Consider the following 16,785-nt stretch of genomic DNA (forward strand, 5'->3'; position numbering starts at 1 on the left):
GGTCTCTTCTCCCAGGCAACCGACAACAGGACAAGGGGACATGGGCTCAAGCTCTGCCAGGGGAGGTTTAGGTTAGATGTTAGGAAGAAATTCTTTACAGAGAGGGTAATCAAGCATTGGAACAGCCTACCCAGAGAGGTGGTGGATTCACCATCCCTGGAGGTTTTTAAGCAGAGATTGGATGTGGCCATTAGTGCCATGATATAGTAATTGGAGTTGGATCAGGGGTTGGACTTGATGATCTTGGAGGTCTTTTCCAACCCAATCTATTCTATGATTCTATGATTCTATGATTCTAACTGCTGAACAGCCTTTTCTTTAGTACTGGCAGAGCTAATTGGGTATTTGGACAGGTCGCATCCATACTTCCATTTGCCTTTGTGACCAGCCTGACGTGTCCATGCACAGAAGGACATTCTTTATTCCGCATTAACACCTGGGACAGCACCTTGATCTCTGAGATGGCTTCAAGGAGTTACCACTGCTGTGCTGGCAATCAAAGAATTAGGCAGGCCTAATTTCCAGAAAACTGAATTACTTACACAGGACTGACACCTGTGTTTCTGAGCCACTCTGATGCAGAAATACTTCTCCATCACATTTTATCACATGCAACTAACAAAAAAGATAAAGACACAAAACTTACATAGTCATGGAAGGCTTTTGCTTCACTTGAGTGTTCACATGTTTCTCGTCTTTCTGGAGCTGCACAGTAGAGATCCCAAAATACACTGCAAGAAGTTACAGAGATGGTGACAATGTCATTGTAATGCCCATGTAGATTCTATGGTGTACACACCTCCCCCCACATGCATGTCCCTGTGTAGAAACAGACAAATCACTTTCTCTCCAAGGGATGAAAACACCTCTGAGGAAGAATTAAGCTTTGTAAAACACCTGTGAGGAATCAAGTCCTGCTGTCTGATCTCTGAGGCAAGCAGTGCTATTCCTTTAATAGCACTGTAGTACAAACCAAAAATGTAGTCCAATATATATGGCTTAAGAATGTAATGTGTATTAGTCTGTATTTAACCTCATCCCTCTGTAACTGCTCCAGTTAATTCCACAAGGATGGATTTGTAATAACACAGAAAGGAAAGAAACTGGAGAGATAACTGGGAGTCCTTCCAAAGTCAAGGTTCATAGAATCCCAGAATGGTTTGGGTTGGAAGTGACTTTAAAGTCCATCCAGTCCCATCCCATGCCATGAGGGACACCTTCCACTATCCCAGGTTGCTCCAAGCCCAATCCAACCTGGCCTTGGACGCTTGCAGGGAGCAGGCAGTCACAGCTTCTCTGGGAAAATGTCCAATATTGTCCTTAAACAAAAGTTCCAGAGAATCTAGTGTGTGGACAAGTGTACCAAATAGATGGGCAAGTTCTTGGGACATAAAAAAAGGAAATTAAGGTACCTACTCCCATTGGTCTTCCCCCAAACCTCTTTAGAGTTATACACAAATCAGATATAACACAAAGTTTCTGGAATGAAACTATATGCATGCTAGAATGATTAAAACAGTAAAATATGTCATAGTAGTTTTTTAATGGTTTAGACTTAATGCTTTATAACTTAGTCCAGCACCAGCTTTATAATCCTATAAATCCTTCCTTTATAACTCAGTCCAGGGCTTTGTGGACAATTTGAGCACTCTGCTGCAGACCATCAGAATTAGGGATAACGCAGAAATGAGAGAGAAGAAGGACACCTTCTTCTTGCTAGGCTTCCATCACACAGGTGAAAGCTATGAAAGAATGGCCAGTGAAAAATATGCCACCTTCCATGCAACTGTACACATCAGCTGGGTTCAAATGGGACCATTTTAAAACTTGTAAATTCTTGTACTGCTGACAGCTGGACATGTATTCTTTCAAACACAGGCATACTGGATATATTCAAACCATGTGACAAGGAATAAATGCCAAGGCTACACAGCAGTGACTTTGAGAATTCTACACACATAAATGTGGACTGCAGGCTGAGAAAGTTCACATCTGTACAGAGGCTCTGTATATCGGGGGTTTTTTCCCCAAATTCAATTATTTAGGGTATGTAGAATAATTCCTTACTTGTAAAACTTACTGGAAGGTGAAGAATGAAATGCAGGTCATTCTCTCCAGAAGATGCTTTTTTAACAGCACACAGGCAGTATTTCTTTTTTTTCTGTATTTCAGTATCTTTTTCTAAAGATAAATCTAATTCTCTGTTATTTCATTCCTTAACAAGAAAATGGTTCTTAATCCTCATCCTCCCATTCCTTTTACTATGTTCACCTGAATTTCTTTCCTCCAGCTGCTGGAACCAGCAATCAACATATCCTAAAACATCAGATGAAAAGAAAATTGGTACTTACCACCACCAAGAATGCAAGAATCCTGGGGGCTCCCCCAGCGTGATGTTTTTTTCCCATCTTATCTAAAACAAAACAATAAAGACAGAGATGTACATTTTTGTGATCATTGTGACTAAAAGGCAATACATAATTCAGGTATCAAAAAACCAAACAATTTTCACAGTTATTAAAGGCTTTATGATCATCAATCTGGATAGCTATATTACTTTATTACATCTATAGATACAGCTAATACTTAAAATTAGCATTTTTTTATTCTAGGGAAGCATATTTTAGGGTTTTTTTGCGAGGGGGAAAGGGGTGCTGAATACAATGTGTGTTATTTTAAGGTGAAAAATGCAGGACCAAAAAAAAAGTGATTATAAAATACCCTTAAAATCTTGAATATTTTGCAATTTGCACATAACTTGTGTTACGGATTCAGCAGGTGGCAGTGTTCCCCCCGCAGCCACAGTCAGCCAGTATTTTATAATCCTCAAGGAGTGCTTTAGTCAGAGGCAATATGGAAATTACAAGTAGCATCACAGTTATAATCCAGGCTCTCACCACTCAGTGAAAATGTACAGCTCTTTTGGCTTGGTTTTCTGTACTGGCAAGCTCTCCTGAATGCCTATACTGGCTGTGACTTCATTCCCACCCAGGAAACCTGGTTTGTTTAGCACTGTTTTCAAAGGAAATGCAGTTTAAGAACTCTTAACTCTTGACTTCACACTTCTGCAGTGACTGTGTTCTGCAATACTTCCCAAATGTTGTATCTTAACTATAATAACACAATCTTATTAACACCAGTCATTAACTTGTCCTTAAATCCAAAATTAAGTAGTTTGTGCTATAACACAGCCCACACCTCACTGTCCAGAAGAATGTCTGTCAGAACTGGGTGGAAACTGGGGCATTGTGTGCACTCCAAATTCCTCCAGTTACAAGGACACACAGCACTATTTCCTGTCCAATTTAAAAAAAAAAAAAAAAAAAAAAAAAAAAAAAAAAAAAAAAAAAAAAAAAAAAAAAAAAAAAAAAAAAAAAAAAAAAAAAAAAAAAAAAAAAAAAAAAAAAAAAAAAAAAAAAAAAAAAAAAAAAAAAAAAAAAAAAAAAAAAAAAAAAAAAAAAAAAAAAGTTAAAAACCCAAACCATATTCTTCTCCTCTAGGGACAGAAGAAGTGGCAGACAAAAGGTGGGTTATATGCGTAAACAGCCTTAATATGACAGATATTAGAGATATGTTTATGTAAAAATACACAAAAGCTTATTATTATTAATTTTCCAAAGGAGACTAAAACCTTGATTCTTAACTTCAATTTGATTTCTACATCCAGTTCTTGAGAAATTTAAACACATACAAGTTCTGTCAATAGATTGCAGAACAGTATGTTGTTCATACACCCAAAAATATTGTTCACATACTCATACAAAAATACATATAGAAAATCTCACGCTCACGTGAAGAAACCCAATGCAATTTTGACATATTATATAAATACAACTATTCAAACATAATTTTGCTGGTTTAATTTGTTTTTAAAAGATAACCTTGAGGCACTATCACTTGTGCTGGCAAAGGTGGCAGAATGAACCAACTCCCCTCACACACGTTAGGAGCTAATATGTAAAAAACATAATTAAAAAAGCTTTTGCTTAAGTGCTGGCTGAAAAAAAAATAATTAAAATCTATGATAAAGGCCAAAGCTACTACAAAGGTATTACACATTCTTCAAAAACACTTCTCTGAGGCATGACTGCTCCTCATGTACACTGGGAATGGCTTGGAAAGACCTGTATTAATAATCTGGAATGCACAGTACCTCTGAGAAATTCCAAAATAACATTATGAAGAGATGCATTGCACAATCAAAGGGAAAAGGGGGTCCTGAAGTCGAAATATGATTCAGTTAGGAGTAAAAATTTTGTCTGTAGGACACCCTCCCTATGTCTAAGCAGTATTTGTGCTCTTCAAAGCAGGGCTTAGTAAGGGAATTACCCAATTCCTCTTACATCCTAGGACGTATTTCACCTAGAGAAACTGAGCTGGAGGAATCTGAGGGGAATGTGGAAGTTCTGGGGCTCTTTTCAATGATTTTTGTTTTGTTTTTTCAAAATATTCACACACTTGCCTCACATGGCAGATATCAGTCTGACCACAGACACTTACAAAGAATTATTAATCTTAGAAAATAAATCCCTCATTGTCATCTGTATTGGTTAAGCTCATAGCCAGGGAATAATTAACTGGGAAACGCCCACCCTCCTGGTCCAAGCTAATGGAATTATTCCTCCAAGGCTAAAATCTAACTTTCAGGATAGAAAATACATGGGATAAGGATCAGATCTTCAAGAGAGATGTACATAATACATAGTATACACAAAGCATCACAAAAATATAGGGATGCTCAGGACAACTATCTCTAAGTTATCCAGTATCAGAGTGGATTCCATGATACCCAACTTAAATTTTCCTTTAATTTGGTTCAATGACTCTGAGCCACACTGCCTGGTAGATCTTTAAGGAAGGGCTCCTAACCTTTGCAATTTATACATATATACATACCACTGACTGCTGTACACATTCAATTTTGGAGCTACTCTGAACCGTTTAATCTTTAAGGAAATCCACCCAAAATGACAGAGCAGAGAGGGCACTGTGCCCCAACAGCCACACAACCACTCACAAGTATTGTCAGCACCACATTTACCCTTCTGCACTGCTAATTAATCAGGCAAATAAACTCACAGCTCCCACCAACTCTATACACTTTTAATTATCCCTGACCCACGTTTGGTAACTCTTGGATAGTATCAGTTTTAATTTGAAAGATTTGTTATATCCTCATATTATGCTGTTCAGACCTGAGAGTTCCTTTGCAACTCAAGACTGAATTAGTTTTAAAAGCTACATTTTTTACAGACCTTGTATTTAATGTTTTCTAGAAATCCAAATGTCATACCAGTTACACTTCTGCCAAGTGCTCATTTTGCAAATACATCATAAAAACAAGGTGAGCAAAATTTGTCTTGTGCAGTGTAGCATCTACAAATGGCAGCTGTTTTGGGAAAGCCAAAATGATATATTATTTTCTCTCTTAATTTTCCACTGCTTTACCAAAGAGAAAAAAAATTGTCAAAAATATACTTTACTATAAACTCAAACTGATACTACCACAATTCTACCCCTTTTCCTCATCTCTGTTCCACGAATTCTGTATAAATATCACAAATAACACTCTGGGTTCTCATCCTTCCCTCTTCAACCTCCAAAATGGCATCGCCAGCATAGTGATTTTATTAGCTTTTGGAGGAGGATTGGCTGAGTCAGCAAATTTTCGTAGTGCAACAACTTGCCTATTTTTTCCTGACTTCTGCTCATTATTCAACTGTTATTATTATCTTAAATATTACTGCCAAAGAAAGATTAAAAACAACAATAAATCCGAAAGACCTCACTATGTTCGGCACACATTTATATCATAGGTCAAACGTAAAATGATAAGGAGACATAATTTACTTCAATCTTCAAAAGTTGCGTACAAAGCCTTTGAAAGACTATGAAAAAAAAAACTTATTAAGTAAAGGTAAAAATTCCATTAGCAGTTGAAAATGTTTAAAAAAAAGGGACCTAAACGGTTGTAGGCAACATTGATTCAACAGATGAAAAGAACTGAAGTGGTTAAAAGCATGGTAAGAGCACAGAGAGATGCTCAACAGGAGAACTGATAGTTGCATGACAGTGGGATTTAGAATACATTATGGTGGTGTATTTTGGAAGGGCTCATAATTCACAATTGGAGATATCAATAGTAAGTTGAAAAGTCATAAAAAGAGAGTACCATTGGTGTGTTCTGTAATGTGCACATTTATTAGAGAAAAGAGATTAATCTTTCCCCAACATGGAATGGGGATAACAAACCACAGCAAAAGCAGTTACACAAACTCACGTAAAATGACACAGCAAACTAGCTTCCAAAGAATGAGAAACCTGTGCTGGTCAAGGCAAACCGGTATTCAAGGTTCTCACTACTGTTGTTCTAGACCCAATCGAGTTTTTCTCACTGGGAAGTTGTGCAAGGAAACATACCTCTGACAAAAACGTCTGGGCTGATTTCTGTGCTCCTACATGGAGCAGATATTCATATACATACAGCGCTAATCTGAAAAACAAACAGAAAGGACAATATTTAGTACTGTGCATTTGTTTGCTCCTCTTCTTTAGAGACAAAGGATTATCACAAGTTGCACAAGGTACACCCCACTGCCTCCCACAGCCCACGATGTAATGAATGTGTCAAACCTATCACCTGTATCAGAAGTTTTAAACTAGACATGTAGGTCAATTTGACCAGAGGTGTTTAAATAGTAGTTAATTAAGTATTATTAGACCCCTAAATTACTTAATGTCAACATTTTTAATGATATTTGGACAAGTGCCCAGTGAGCAAACAACTGACCTACCACTGCTCTCTCTGAGCATGCTTACTGTAAATACAAGATATTTGTACAGCAACACTGATGATTTTTCCAGAGCAAATTTTTTTACATGTGAATGTGTCAAGCTGTTAGCATACTTGAAAAATAGCCTGTGTTTATCCAAAGAACACGCAAACCTCAGGCTACATCAGGAAAAGCAATCTCAGCATCAATGCAGTACACCACATCTCTCAACTGAAGCGCAAACAGGCTTTCAGATTCACTCAAACTTGTGCTCTGATGACAACAGAGCTACAAACAACTATCACAGCTCCCAAAGGAGCTTTCCAAAGAGCCATTTCCAGACACATCTCCAAGGAAAGACAAAGAGCTGCAATAAGGATCTCACTATAGCAAGGGGACTCATTCCCTGAACGACCAACCACCACAACCTGGGCTGGGAAGGCCTGTGCAGCAGCTCAGGAACAGTGGAGCAGGAACAGTAACCAGATCCAATTGATACAGGCCACGTAGGCAAGATTTAAATTATAAAACCAAAGAAACAACACCTCCTATTTCTCTGATTCTCTAGAGGGGCTCCCATCTGTCAGTGCACCTAAGCCTTTCAAAATGAAATGCTGTGTAAAAGAATGATTTAATAATAATGATTGGAAATGGTCTATAAAACATTTCGGGAGGAAAAGGGAAAAAAGGAAAGGGAGGAAGAGGAGGAGGAAGAGGATGACGAGGAAGAAGAAAAAGAGAAGGAAGAGGGAGAGGGACTGTCCTTATTAGCTGAACTGCTTTTAAGAAGTAAAATGTACTTATATGCACTTACTGATACATGGCTATTTTTATTTGAAACATTCTTAGTTATCATATTCACAAACTTGCCATTAATTACACACAGTAGAGAGGGAAAGCATGTGTCTTCCTGTTACAGTTCAAAACCCCAGGCAATGCTAGATGTCATCATGGTACTGACAGAGTAGCAGTTATTGCAGTGACCTATTAAGTGTGAAATTTTAAAATCTGAGAGGCATTCCAGAGAAATTATTTTTGTTTGTTGTTTATACTTTGTACATGCAATACACAGACACACACACATTACTTTACTCTCCTCTCTGTTTAACTTCAAAAGCAAGAATGTATTTTTTTTCCTGAAACTTAAAACAAATATATATATTCAAACATGACTGGTTGTAATTTGCACTCTGTGAGTACTGTGGGAAGAGAGGATCTCTTAAAAGTTGACTCAATTCTTCCCAGTTTGATTGTCACCCAAATTTTAAGCAATAAATGGTTGTAGACGAAATCTAAGATAGACGTAATGGGCAGAGAGGAAGCACTTTTCTGTTACAGCCAAGATATCCTGAATACCCAGTAATGCTTTAAAGCACCTCATTTGTCTTACGGGACTCCTTTTTTTCTTCTTATCAAAGCATGAAGCCTGCAGTCCAGATAAAAGGATTTGTGGGATCATATCCTTTCTGCCCTGCAAATGAAAGCAAAACAGCACAAAACCCCAGAGTTTATTGCAAGGGTTTTCACAACCTCCACAAGTCTGCCATCCATTGAAAGCTTTAGCAAATACAGCACCACAATGCCCCAAACTGCCAGCACGAGACTGTAATAGCCAGAGAGATTTGTGACTCTCACCTCAGGGCCTCTGGAGGCTACCTGTGAAACACAGAAAAGCTCTAGCACAGCCCAACACCTCCACCCCTTTCCTATCATCTCTGGTCCAAAAATCCAAGATATTTTAACACTGCAAAAAAGACAGACCTAAAACTTTGACTTAAACGTACAGAATGTGCTAATTAAGCATTATGAAAACTCTAACATCTCCAACTCTTTGATATGTCCTATTACCTCTTGGGCTAAACACACTGGCAGTGAAATAAAATGGTGTTTAGTAAGTGTGTGGGGGGGGTAAACGTGACAGATTTCAGGTAAACAATAAATATGCTGGGCTTCCAAGTTGATCCACTTGTGGTAAATCCCACACTGGCAAGGGGACTGCCTACCTCCTGTGCCAGGAAAGCCAGGACCACCTTCCACTAACAGCTGTGAGACAGAAGGCACAACACAAAATAACCTGATTGAGTCTTATTAGATCTGTATCTCTGGTCCATCCCTTGTTATTATGCTGTCAGGAAGTCTTTACAGAATTTAACAATGTTATAGCTTCATTCAGAAATAAATGCATTTACCACAGAGATCAAAAGAAAGATACTAATGTTTAACGGTGTGGCAGCAAAAAGGATCAATGCAAACTGATGCTCTGAGGAAAGGCAGCTCAAAAGATGCAACACTGTGTAACAAGGAGGAATACCAGATACACAAACTTTAACTACAGGGTCAGATCAGAGTAAGATAAAAACCAGGCTACATTTCAAATGTGTACAATGAAGAAGTGAATAACTACTTAACATCTGGGCAGAAAACAACTGTGAGGTGGTCTTTGACAATAAAGGACTTGGGTTTGAAGTGACATTTTAGAAGACAGTTTTTAATCATTAAACTGGTGTGAGAAACCAAGTAAAAGCAGCAAGCAGACATATATTAAATTTTCACATTTGCATACTTGTTGACATCCCACAAGTAATGTGATGAAAAAATATTTCCCATCAATTTATGACAATGCTGAAGGAATTTTTTTTAAGACATGATATAGGCCAGAATTCCTTGTGCCCGGCCAAGACAATTAGAGCACACATTCATCTGTAGCCTGATGAAACATTCACTTCATTAACAAACAAAAAAGGTTACTGTCTAGCTCATTTTGTTAACCTAGTGCACTTTGCCTGAAGTTTCTGCTCTAATTGGACAAGGCATTCTTACATCCTACAAACACCTACTGAATTCCAAAGAAATGAACCAGCTAAGTGGTTCAAGTCAATCAGTTATAAATATTACCAGGAAATAAACAGTAATCCCTTTTGCTGTGCTTTGGGAATGACATTCTTACGTGTTAAGGTGGGAAGATGTAATTAGCTTAATGAGAGCTTACAACTGAAGCCTTACAGCAGTATTTCCATAGATGAAAAGGTGGTTAACTCACCCAATTCCAATCCAAAACACTAAGACTGCACATTACAGAAATGTCCCTAAGATGCTAGCACCTCCTCTGTCATCAACAGATATTTCGCTGTTAACATCTGATGCTGGATGTAAAAAAAACAAAGTACCTATAATGTAAAATACCTAGCATGTTCCAGATCTGAGCATCAGCATGATACATTTAACATTTTTAGACTGGAAAGACTTACTTTTTAAAAAACTGTTCATGTATGGAAGGTTCTGCATATGGCACACTGTCTTTTTAACCAGTGTTTTTTTACCATAATTTAAAAACTAGCAAATCAATACTTATATATAATTTTGAGTGAACAGTGAAAAATATCTCCATAGAAAACCCTAAATTCCTATTCACATTTCAGAAGACTTGAAGTATTCTAAAATCACTACTCTGACCTATGCAGAGAAGCAGCTATTTTGTTATTTGCAAAAAGGGATATCGACTCCATTTAAAATCCAGAGACTCCTTAGAATCTCGCTCATTTCATAATCAAAATACAATCAAATACAAATCTCACCCTCTGAAATAAGAGAGTGTAGCACCTTAAAACTGGGAGTTTCTTGAATAAATTTTCTTGAATCCGTTGATCCAGTATTTTAAAACCTGTTCTGAAGCTCTTGATAATGAGTTGGTTTTATTAAATTTGAATTAACAATGGCAAACAATATTTTTAAGAAAAGTGTTGTTTTTGTTGTGTTTTTTTTAACAAGTGTATGCCAAACCACTCTTTCTGGCCTATTTGATCAGACTGAGAGTAATTTTCCCTGCTCTCTCTCTCTCCCCTTATTTAGTCTATTAATAATATGCTAATATAATTTCCCCTATATTTTTAAAATCTTTTTTTCATTAATGGCCTTGACAATGCAGATTCACCTCACACACACCCCAGCACACCAGCTCTCCCAGACACATTGTTTCACCTACACACCACTGATATTTTTGGTTTTTTACCCTGAGTCCAGCAGGCCGCCCTTTCCAAGAGCCTCTAATCATGCCAATCTGTTGCCTTTTTTTTTTTTTTTTACAGCTCAAAACATTATTTATGTTAATGTATCTATGTTAATGTTAGTCCTCTGTACCCCTTCAACAATGTGACTGGTTTTCTTGGAAACACCTGGGTATGAAATGAAACCCAAACACTGGCTGAGGAAACAACAGTAAGTCCCGGAGGAGTTACTCAATGATCATTTGGGAATATGCACTGACTGCTGAGAGCTCCTGCACAGCCCTGCAAACACTGATAGAAAAAAAGTGAATGCATTCAACATGATTCACACCCATTTCTTTCTCCCTCTCTCCGTAGACAGCAGAAAACATTCCTGCATGCCCCTAAATACGTGGGGTTTACACTCGGTGCTACAATGAACAGTGGCCTTGGTGCCTTGCATTAGGTTGATGGTGCTTCCCAAGTAAGCTGATCCTTTCTGTTTATCCCCATTTTAAAGACAGGAAGAGCCTTCATCTACCACAACTCTGGGCAGGTAGACTCACCTCTAGTCTCTCCTCCACTTTCCTTGGAAGACGCCCTGAGACAATGCCTCTTAAAGTATGGTCACCCTCCCCTCCATTATATTTATTGCTTCAAGTGTTAAACCAATTCCAATCTATTGAGTTCTGCATTACTCTAAAAGCATTAAAAACAAGAGCAGGGTTTTTCAGTTCACCCATACACTTGCAGCTCACAAACTGTGTCCTAATTTCACATGCTTTTGCTACTTAAACTCCTGCAGGCTTCAAGCGCTGTCACGACTATTCTCAACAACACATTAACTCGTTCACTAGTAAATAACTGAGCAGGTATTTGGTATTCATTGATCTCTTGGAAAAGATTACAGATGTGTGCAGTGGTGGTGTTTGTAGTCTCTCCCACAAGCACTTAATTGCATGGTTTTGCATATTTTCATCTGCTAAGGATGTCTTGGTTTGTGTTAAGATGTCGCACTGCTCAGTGTTCCCCACTTCACTTTCATCTTGACTCTGGTTGAATTTAATATTCATTTTTGTCTCAGGTCTCAGCTTGTAGAAATTAGTACAGATCCAAAGTATTCCAAAATCAAAACACTCTTCTGTAGACTTCATCTGGAATGGGATAATTTCAATCCCTTTCCAAATACATCATCAAAAGGTGGATCTTCCTGATGACCTCCAAGATTTCAAATAAATAACTCTGTCCTTTTCACAACTATGTTTGGCACATATATTCCAAAATGGCAGCTAAAAAACCAGTTATTTGACAAAATATATTTTAAAGTGCAAGTTGAGACTTTTATAAAAATACATGAGGTTCCACCTCTTCCTGATAACACAGGTGGTAACTCTGGTCCTCCCTGCTGCTTTCAACAGGATAGTAATGGGTTTTTTTCATGGTGTTTAATGCAAGTGGTGTATGACATCTTAAACACTATAGCTGTTCCTAAAGCAGCTGCCTGCTTGGAGTACAAAAAACTGTCTACAGCATCACCTGGAAAAGGCTGAGAAAGAGAAGGAAGCATGAATATAATACACTCAGATCCCCAAGGGTGACTAAGACCAGACGAGCACTGACTGATCATGCAGGGCCAATCAGCTTCACAAAGCAAGCACCACTTAATTTGATTTTCATTCATACAAATAAATCAGTGTTTCTGAGTATATGGCTCCTACAGGTATCCATGTTTTTGCCAACAGCAAAAACAGCTCCTCTGTTTTTGTAGGAAGTACAGGTTGAATATCCAATTCACAGAATCACAAAATGGTTTGGGACCTTTGGAGGTGATCCAGTCCAATCCCCTGCCAAGGCAGAGTCACCTGGAGCAGGAGACAACCCAGTTGCAGATAATAAGTTAAATAAAGACTGTATTATCCCTCCCCACTCACTGCTTGCTCCAGTTCTGTGTTCTCTCTTAAGAACGAACTCCTTATTTATACCTTGGTAGGCCACTCTGAAGAGACAAGTTGTAACGGGTCACCTCATAAATTTTATGGGAATCATACGGGATGATGAAACAGAAGATGAATTTCTCTGAGTATCTTCCTAAAAAGTAATGGTGAAAGTAATTTGTATGACTTATTATTAACCAATAATATTTTATTCTGGAGAGAGTAAGTCCTGGAAAGATCAGAGTAAAGCTAACAGACCTCAGAAGTCAAAGAAATTCAGGGAATTGGTGGAAAGAGTTTTTTCAAGAAAAACCAGATAACCCGAAGAAAAGAAACGCAAGACAAACATCAGGTGCTTCAGGCTATATTAAAAAACTCATGGCAAATATCAGTGGAAGACAGACAGGAAACAATATGAGGTAACTCCCTCAGTGATTCAAGAAAAAATTACAACAATGAAGAAAGTAAAGACACACAATGGTATTAGCCCCAATTAAGTATTTGGGTCCAGTAGATGACAACTAAGCATCTGCCTGAGCTATAAAGTTTCCCTTCCAAAAGGGGCACTGCACTGGGACTGAGGTGTGAGAACTCAGGGAATTTCTCTTAAAGAGAAAGAAAAAACAAAACAAGAGCGTCCAGCCCAAATAAGAGGAGGTCTTTATAAATATAGGTGTTACGTGTAAATACACCTACAGAAATCCTCAGCATACCTGAACTGATGGTACGGAACTTGAAGCACTGTGTTCCTCCTCAAAATTTAACTGCTATTCATGCCCACCCCTGGCTGATAGAGAGGTACCGGAGGGGATCTCTTGCTGCTCTCCCAGACTGGTCCACAGCCAAGACGGACCAGCCCAGACCCCCAGCTCAGTCTCTATTACCACTCCAGATTAGCTGGAGCACCAGCCTCGAGCTACAGTTCCTGTATTACAAGTTTGCTGAGTCTTCACTCCTCTCTCACACTGCCCAAGGGATGGTCTACCACCCAAATACAGATATTTTACAACTTTACAGCTATTTTGCTTGGACTCTAGATTGCAAGTTACAAGAAATGTCTTCTTTTTAAATGCAGGTCATAAAACCACCCCACCCCCCCATACTGGTTTCCATATCCTCCTACCATATTTTTACAGTGAGGATACTTTCCAAGCAGAAAGAATTTCAGCAACAGAATGAAGATGTTTGAAAATCTGGCTAACAAGGAGCTGACCCACACATTAAAAAAATGTAAATTAAAAAACCCCTCTAGCAACAATAAAATCTTGCAGTACTGAAGCTATACTGCCAAATGTTTGTCTGTCATTCTAGAATATCTGAATTCTAACTCTCCAAATTTCTTGCACTGGATAGTGTTTGAAAGGCAGAGACTAGGTACTGGACAAAAGGGAGGGAAAGAATTTGATTCTGTACTGACAGCTGATGTTTGGAAGAAGAACCAAACATGTATTTGCTCATGATCGAAACAGGGGAAATAGGCAAAATCACTTCTCACACCATCTCTGGCTGAGCACCTATTTCTAAATCAAAATTTCAAGGACTTGAGCATTCAAAAGACTGCAGTTCCACCATGTGCAGCACATAACTCAGACTGGCTCTTCTGCTCTTAGCAATTATGAATGCATTCCTGTACAGCATATCTTCAATTCAGAAAAGGTAGTCTTCCAATTGGTTTACTCTGGAAAAGAGATCATTTTCTATTTTACAAGGTTTTAAAGTATGTATTACTGGAATACTAGAATCCATCTTTGAACCAGTTTTTGAGTGAGCTTCATAGATGACTTCATAGGCAGGCAAGTCAGGAAATACAGGATATAAGTCAATGTCACACTGTCGAGATTCAACTGCTGCAGCAGGACAGTAAACGGACAAACGGGAGACTTCAACAGGGCATGGACAGGTTTTAAGATGCCAGGAGCTGGTACTAAAAAGTAAAAGTAAAAATAAATAAATTAAGAGGAGAAGTGGGGGAAAGAGGAGGCAAAAAAGAAAGCGTGGAAGTAGTTTTGCTAGGGTATTTCAGAAAACATTTTCCAACAGATGATGGATAAAGAATTTTATGTGAAAATCCTCTGCAATAATAGTGCCAAAAATAAAAATGGCTTCAAAATGTATTTCAAAATGTTTTATTAAATACAAACACTACTTTCTTATTGCTCATGTTCAAACTCCTGCCTAGGCAGCATTTCTCATTTTTTCTCAGCGACATTTTGAAGAATTCTGATCAAATTGCTTGAGAACACAGAAAAGTTGATTAAAAGAAACTTACAAAACTTCCACGCATTTTCCATTTCTCAGTTAAATATGAATAGAATATTAAGGTTCAGCAAATATTTGTATTTAAGATGCTGTTTTCACGCTATTTGAAATGGCCTTAAGATATTCATATGGTGTTAAAGAGATCTGGATCTCAAGCGACAAAATTACACACAAAGAATCCCAGAATCCCAGATTGGTTTGAGTGGGAAGGGACCTTAAAACTCATCTTGTTCAATGGGCAGGGACACCTTTCACTATCCCAGGCTGCTCCAAGCCCCATCCAACCTGGCCTTCCTTGACACTTCAATAGTTAATTCTTCACTTATTACCTTCATCATCCTTTCTTCATTTTTCCTATTTCTCATTAGCAAAAGAGAAACTAATCTGGAATTACTCTGGAAACTCTTAGAAGCAGATTCTAGTGTAAGAAGCTGGAGTCTCCTCAGCATATGGAAATTACAAATAGCAGAGAGCAGGGGACATGCCCTTGCTGATTGTTATCCCAAGCAAGATTTACCTGCAGAAGCAAAAGGAAAATACTATTTTTAATTGCTGTTATTTCTAAGTCTAACAGCATTATCTCCAAACACTGTAATGAAATTACAATGGGTGGGAAAGAGAGGAGGGGGACACTGCAAGACTCCACCAAAGATATTGCACAAGTCACTCCCAGTTAACAGCTGATGGAAAAAAGACTAGTGACATTTTTTATTGTTTCTACCAACCTACAGATTTTTTACCAGTTTATGTAAATAAATCAATTCATTACTTCCCTGTTTCATGTTTTATATACAGAAAGGCAGAAGATATGTCTTTTCAGACACAACCACTTAAGTTTTACAAGGCATACTGTTCAAATTATTATGAAACTATGTTATACAGAACTTTTATGATGAGAAATTAAGATTATGACTCAAGTTTTACTCTCTTGCAGCATGTATACACTTTTTCAAAAAAGTGTTGATACAAGTTTCTGAATAACTGCAAAAACTATGAGGGAAGAAAAAGGCACTAAACTTGCAATGAATAGCAATAAAGTGAAAGAAAGATAACACCTGTGATTTATTAAGGAGCTCTCATGTTTCTGTATGAACTGTTCCCTTGATATTGAATGGAGTAGAAAATCCACAAAAACTGCAGTTCTCAGCCAAGTGTTGAATATCCTTCAGACTTGTCTCACATTTTGCTGAGACAGACTGAAACAGAAAAAAAAACAGACTGTACCTGAAATGAACAAAATCAACCAGCTACCATTAAAGATGTTTGGGAAGGGGCACCACAAAGACTGACGACTAGAAAAAAACTATTCATGGTATCTCTGTCATATTATTTCAGTGTTATGCGAAATGTATCTGCAGAAGTCTCTGTCTTTGAAACAAAAGGGAAAATCAGAAACATCTCACAAGAAACTGACACATATACACAAATCTGCATTAAATGCAACATTTTTATTTGCATCAGCAGATGGCTGCATTAAAACCGAAGACAGACAAAATGTTCAACTGCCTGTTTAAATACAGAAAGTGATTTTCATTAGGAACACCATTTCTTCCCCTCGACGTGACTCAAAGTGAACTTTGAAACTAAGTCTTGTACTCAACTTATAATACCCTGCTTTATCTTCCAAATTACTGATGCTCAACCTGGCCTTATGTCTATTTAGGAAACACATCAATTATTTTTTTAAAATATCCTCTTATTAGTATATTACAAGAAGACAGCACCAGGTATTCACAGCTCTGGATTTTACTTTAACCTCAAAAAGCCAACCCTGCTCCATTCCCTCCTCATCAGGGTTTTACTGGAGGGCTGGAGTCAAGTGCTGGAATTATATTT

The 16,785-nt window shown here is 37.9% G+C and overlaps 1 protein-coding gene across 4 annotated transcripts in view; it reads right to left on the reverse strand.

Annotated features, from left to right (window-relative positions):
- Positions 1-16,785, reverse strand: part of SSBP2 (single stranded DNA binding protein 2) — a 130,899-nt gene that overhangs the window by 94,920 nt on the left and 19,194 nt on the right. For all 4 annotated transcript variants that reach the window (XM_027881103.1, XM_027881081.1, XM_027881092.1 and 1 more), the window contains exons 2-4: positions 6,421-6,493; positions 2,352-2,413; positions 647-731 (exon numbers count right to left, since the gene is read on the reverse strand). In XM_027881103.1, the coding sequence (XP_027736904.1) occupies positions 647-731; positions 2,352-2,413; positions 6,421-6,493 (220 nt within the window). The remainder of the gene's footprint in view (positions 1-646; positions 732-2,351; positions 2,414-6,420; positions 6,494-16,785) is intronic.

The sequence above is a fragment of the Empidonax traillii genome, unplaced genomic scaffold, assembly GCF_003031625.1.
Source record: "Empidonax traillii isolate 1590-97213 ecotype Southwest subspecies unplaced genomic scaffold, ASM303162v1 scaffold6:size4315531, whole genome shotgun sequence".
Lineage (NCBI taxonomy): Eukaryota > Metazoa > Chordata > Aves > Passeriformes > Tyrannidae > Empidonax > Empidonax traillii.